The sequence below is a fragment of the Populus alba genome, chromosome 7 (assembly GCF_005239225.2).
Source record: "Populus alba chromosome 7, ASM523922v2, whole genome shotgun sequence".
NCBI classification, from domain to species: domain Eukaryota; kingdom Viridiplantae; phylum Streptophyta; class Magnoliopsida; order Malpighiales; family Salicaceae; genus Populus; species Populus alba.
The window spans coordinates 1,537,865-1,543,864 of NC_133290.1; the positions used below are offsets into that span (position 1 = coordinate 1,537,865).

A 6,000-nucleotide genomic window follows, 5' to 3' on the forward strand; every position below is an offset into this window, starting at 1 on the left:
CAATCAACACATGGATAATCTCGGGTTCGTAAAATCTGGTTGATGATCTAAGCTTGCATCCTGTTTGTTTCAAGTTGCAGTAGTTTCTTTGCTCTTCGTTCTTTCCTTCCACCCCTCTGCTTGCGGCGTGAATTTGTGTTTAGGGAATAGGGTCAGTAAAAGAGTTGAGCTTTAGGTGGATCTGGGTTTTGTATGACAATGGGCTAATGTGGGTCTTCTTTTGGATTGTTCGGCTTGGACCTTGGGCCACGTGTGATGGGCTACGGGCCAGATAACGGGGCTGCAGGTTAGTGTTTTTAGGTTTCAATGTATACTAGGCTGGGCTTAGACTTTCCTTGATAAATATTGATGAGTTTTCGAATATGGTTTTTATTATGTGGTCCGGTTTGTTTTGGGCTGCATTCATGGGTTTGATGAGTTAGTGTCAAGCATACTCATGTTCACGAGGGGAAAAAAATACTAACATCAAATTTCATGTTAAGTTTTATTCTGTGTGCATTAGACAAGTCTTCAAAAAAAAAAAATTATTTTTGTATATTCTATTATTGTAAAAAAAAATACTAATTTGTCTTCCTAGTTTGTTTGTTAAAATAAAAAGGCAAAAAAATATTTTTCATATTTTAACATTCTATAAAAATACTTGTCTTAGTATAAAAATATAATTTTTTTAAAAAACATTTTGCATTTGCATCTGAATAAAAATGTTCTTATGTTATTTTTTTTAAAAAAATAATGTTTGTGCATGCATATTTGGACTTAATGACAAGTTTATTAGTTATATTAAGTTTTTGTTAAGATCAAAAGGCTCACTAAACCGACATATCTAAATTTTAACAAAACAAACTTTGTTCTTTTTTTTTTTTTCTCAAATAAAAAAATGTTTTTTGTTCTTTACTTTGGATACTTAAAATAAATGTACTCACAACTTTGAATGTTAAGAGAAGTATAACACATTCCTAATATTTATTGACATTACTTTAAAATGGTTAGGTTGAACCCTCAACGAAGAGTTTAATCTATTATGATAAACTCACCATCACCTTGTAAATAAATCATAATAGTATAGCATAACAAATTATTAGCAATTAAGACAAGATTGACCATGCAATCTACTTCAGATAGGATGTTTTAAAGATGATATTATCTTTTCTTAGACATAACATCTCCCTTATCATAGATATTTAAAGACCTGTTAAAGTTTTTAATAACTATACGAGGCAACTTCATTTCACATGTTTAGAAAATTTCCCTAAAAAACACACCCAACAAGTATTTTTAATAAAATAAAATAAAAGGAAAGGAAACAATGTCATAATGGCACAAACATTAAGTAATTTTAGAAATTCATATTTTAATGTGAGAACGATACATGACTAGTGTATATTGGATGCTTTGTAAGCTAGTTAATTGCATTTTTTAACAAACACGACTATCATCAAAATTTAGGATAGTTAAGGCATACAAAATTAACATATTACTTAAATAAACAAACATACAAGAGTATTTCTAATTTTCTATCAACGACCAAATTGATATGAAGAATCGACACTACAAATATTCGACGAATCTCTTAAACTTGTTGGATTAGCCATATTGATCCTATCATCATTTGATGTCTGTTGTGGAACGAGAAAAGGCTTAGGAGGCATTTGTAGAGATTCAATATCTGCTTCAAGCATCTGTACAACTCTGTGCATTGAGGGACGATCAATAGACTTCAGTTGTATGCACCATAATGCCACTATAGTCATCTTTTTTATTGTGTTCTTTTCCTGCTCTGTCACTTGATCTTCAAGTATATCCCTTCCTTCATTAACCTGGTCATAAATCCATGAAGGGAAGTACATCTGACTTGAATGATCTACCAATGCATTTAGATTTTTCCTTCTCCCAACCATTTCCATCAATAACATCCCAAAACTATAGACATCGGCTTTGTAAGAGACGCCTCCGATACTTTTGTAAAATAACTCAGGAGCCATGTATCCCATCGTTCCTCTAGCCGTAGTAAGGGACACAACGCTATTATTAGTTGGATACAATTTTGCAAGTCCAAAATCTGAGATCTTTGGAGTGAAATTTTCATCGAGAAGAATGTTGTGAGGCTTGATGTCAAAATGCAAAATCTGCATGTCACAACCTTCATGTAGATATTCAATGCCACGAGCCACCCCAAGAGATATTTCATATAATTTATGGTTGGTTAACGGTATGCTACCTTGCCTAGAAAAAATATACTTTTCAAGAGATCCATTAGGCATGAACTCATATATAAGGGCACGCTTTGAGCCCTCAACAGTAAAGCCTATGAGTTGCACCACATTGCAATGGTGAATTCTTCCAATGGTGGCAACTTCATTGATAAAGTCTTGCCCATTAGCCTTTTCTTTGCGTAAAATTTTTACAGCCGCGGAACGACCACTACGAAGCTTTCCTTTGTATACGGAGCCATAACCTCCTTCACCTAACTTGTCATTGAATCCGTGAGTTATCTTCTTAATCTCCGAGTAAGAGTACCTTATAAGCGTGAGATTATGATCATGACTTTGCAAGAATTCTTCAATGTTACCATACATTGATAAATGCCTTCTTCGCCATTTGTGGATCAATAAAGTTATGAGACATGGAAGCCCAAAAAGGAATAATAATGTATGATATATCCCTGCATTACACATTCTAAATGAAATTGCGATTCTTAATTCAAACATGCATCCACAAAAGCATCAATTTTTTTCAAATTTGAAATTCTTAATACCAAATAAAATTTAACTGAGATTTCATTGATTTTAGAAAAAATTCAAAACATAAAAACATTAAATATATATATATATATATATATATATATATATATATATATATATATCAAGTTTTTCTTGCCTATATATGTTGTTTTCAAATTTTGTAATTTTATTCATTACCTTATAAAATATCTCTCTTTATTTGTTGGAAAAATCATTAAAATGAGTCCTCAAACTTTAATTTATTTTTTTTAATTTCATCCTAATCCTCTAATTTTAAAATCAGAGCTCTAATAAAAAATGAAATAATTCAATATTTAACACCTCTATTCTTGATTTTTTTTTTAATATTATTTTTTTTATTCATATAGTCCCTTTACTCTAGATATTTTTTAATATGATCCCTCTATTGTGATTTGATCAATACTTCCATTAAATGTCAACGCATGCCAAGAATATAGAATTTTACACCTATAATTTTAAAAAAAGAACAATTAAAAAATTGTATAAAATCAACAATTGAGAAATATTAGAAAAAAATAAAAACAATTCAAAATTTGAAAATTCAAATAAATTTGAATTAAAAAATTAGATTGAAAAACGAAATTGACAAACCATTAGAAAAAAACACCATGGAGTAATTCTTTTTTATTTGAATTAAAAATTATTATTTTTTCAGAAAAGAGAAAAAGAGAAAAATAAAATATGTTAAGTCATTCTTATTTATTTACATTTTTATTTTTTAATATTTAATAACTTTTTAAAATACTCCATTTCTTTCTTTTTTTTACTAGATGCTTTTCAATTTTTTTTTTTTAATTGATATTTTGTTTAGATAAGCAAAAGATAACAGATGCAACTATTGAAGTACCAATACTTAGAGATACTATTGCACTTAATGGTTTTGCATCTTAATATATTCATTGTCCATTTTAAAATTTCAATGAAGGGTTAGAATTTATTTTTTTCATTTTAATCTAATATTTAATTTGTTTCTAAGAGTTTTAGAAATAATAAGTTTGATTTATTTTCCTAATGTTTCCCATTTGTCATTTTTTATAATTGGTTTTATTTTTCTTTTATTTTTGGTAAAATTCGAGCTTGCATTTCTAGATTTTTGACACTTCTCCATATTTAATGGAAAAATTGACATCGGTTGCAAGAAAATAAGTAATTAAAATTAATTGAATTGAGGGATTTAAATTTGAAAGACTTATTTTTAACAATTTAAATGATAAAAATAAGCAAAAGATAATGCATGGATGAAAACAATATTAAGGTACCAAAACTCAGAGATAATATCGCTCTTAATGGTTTTGCATCTTAATACATACATTTAATGAGCAAAAGAGAATACTTACCGATGAGCACAAGTAGTGTAATGAGCAAAACTATGAGAATGCTTAGTGCATCCGAAGAGATGGTCTTCTTGGTATACTTTCCTGCCAAATAAATACATGAAGAGAATGAAAACAAATTAATAAAAACTAAGAAACACAAACAATATTACATAAAATCAATGCTCTTGACAATCATTTAATTTGGATAGTTGCCTTAGACGCACCCCTCCTCCATAAGCCAAGAAAGTTTCAACAAAATCCTAATTTGAAGAGAGAAACTAAAATTGTAATAATTATAACCAAGAATAGATAAGGACTAAAATAAGATTATATGGATAAACTTGCCTATTTTTACTAATAATCTCTGTTAACATAAAAAAAAACTTCTATCTAGATGTTGTCATGTGCTAAACAATGCATGTATAATAATATGAAAATATAGTTTATACATCATATATTAGCAACAGTAAGATTCTTAATTAAAGTATAATAACCTCTTACAAGGAAAATAAAATATTAAAAAAATCTCTATCTATACCCAATATGCCTTGAACTTTTTAAAACCATCCCTTCAAGAAAAAAAATTAAGGAATTTTGAATTGTAATAATTTTAAACTTTTGTATGGTTTTTGTAATAATTTTATGATACTTCTAATTAAACTAATATATAATTAATTTTAATTATCTAAATTAACACCAAATATTTAGATTAACTCTTTGAACCGAATAAAAGAAAACTTTCACATCCATTTTTGTAAGAGGAAGATTGTAATTTAGCCTAAATAAGACATGAACTAATCCTCACCATTTTTATAAAAGTTGAATTCCAATAGTGGTTGTCCTACAATAATAGAAAATTAAAGAGCAAAGTAAATATGTGAAATATTGTAGGATATATATAGAACAAGTGAAAAGGCTAGCATGAACGAAAAGGTCAGTCTTTAAATCCTGTAGGATATATATATGTTTCGTTTTCATATATCACAATTCACAGATAAATTTATCCAGTCACCTTTAAGTTTTTTTTTATTAGTAGAATATTAATATATATTAATACTCTTCTTAGAAAGTGTTATAATAAGATAAAATAATGTAACTCACTCGAGCTTTGATGATATATTATCCATTCGTCACCTACATTCACCAAAAAAAAAAAAAACAAATACAAGAAAAGAAAAGGTATTGTCAGTGTCTAAGATTTTGGTATACAAAAAACTAAAGAAAATGCTTCGAGATATATTTCTTTTTGCAAAATTGAGCCATAATAAATAAAGACTCCTCACCTAGTAAATACTTGTTTAGCGGCCATTTATCGACGACTACATTTCAAGGAAAAGAAAATATTGCGTCAATGTTCAGAATCTTATAATTCATAAATTTAACTGAAGGAAAGCATGTAAGTCTGCTTTGGTATTCAAATAACCTGATAGCTAGAAATAGACTTGGAGAGTTTAAAGCAAAATTAAGAAGAAATTTACTTGAGTTATTGATTCTTATTCATATATTTGTTTTTTGAATTTGATCAATTACCCCTTGTCTTCCTAATCTTGCCTTGTGTTTTTGCTTTGATTTGGTTTTTTATATCACTGTTGACATTCAAAATAAATATTTTTCAAATATCAGCCATGAGTAATTTGATCAAATTGTAAGGCTTGAATAATTACTGTTAGACCAAGTAATTCTACATCTGTTTGATCATTGAATAATTACTGTTAGACCAAATAAATTATGTTAGAAAAATTAATAATCTAAAACAGTTTTTTTGCTGATAAAAGCCCTACATAAATTTAAAATTCATCTCATAAGTATTTAGTTAATACAAGCCGACAATTTAAATAATTGAACAAATTTAGAGACCACAATAATTAATAAAACAAATTTCAATAAAAAAATTAATTTGGATGACCAAATAAAAAACAAAG

General features: G+C 27.9%; 1 protein-coding gene across 1 annotated transcript; it reads right to left on the reverse strand.

Annotated features, from left to right (window-relative positions):
* Positions 1–1,493: 1,493 nt before the first annotated feature.
* Positions 1,494–5,387, reverse strand: LOC118059601 (rust resistance kinase Lr10). The gene is made up of 3 exons (XM_073410514.1): positions 5,362–5,387; positions 4,100–4,180; positions 1,494–2,517 (listed from the first exon to the last, which is right to left on the reverse strand). The coding sequence occupies exons 1-3, from the start codon at positions 5,385–5,387 to the stop codon at positions 1,518–1,520; spliced, it is 1,107 nt and encodes a 368-aa protein (XP_073266615.1). The 3' UTR covers positions 1,494–1,517.
* Positions 5,388–6,000: the final 613 nt, after the last annotated feature.

Bases quoted from the DNA above. Each gene is read 5' to 3' on its own strand.
- LOC118059601 (XM_073410514.1), bottom strand. From the start codon at position 5,387: ATGGCCGCTAAACAAGTATTTACTAG. The intron at 4,181-5,361 runs GTGAGGAGTCTT...TTTATTTGGCAG, and splicing joins GCTAAACAAGTATTTACTAG to GAAAGTATACCAAGAAGACC. The intron at 2,518-4,099 runs GTAAGTATTCTC...CACGCTTATAAG, and splicing joins TACACTACTTGTGCTCATCG to GTACTCTTACTCGGAGATTA.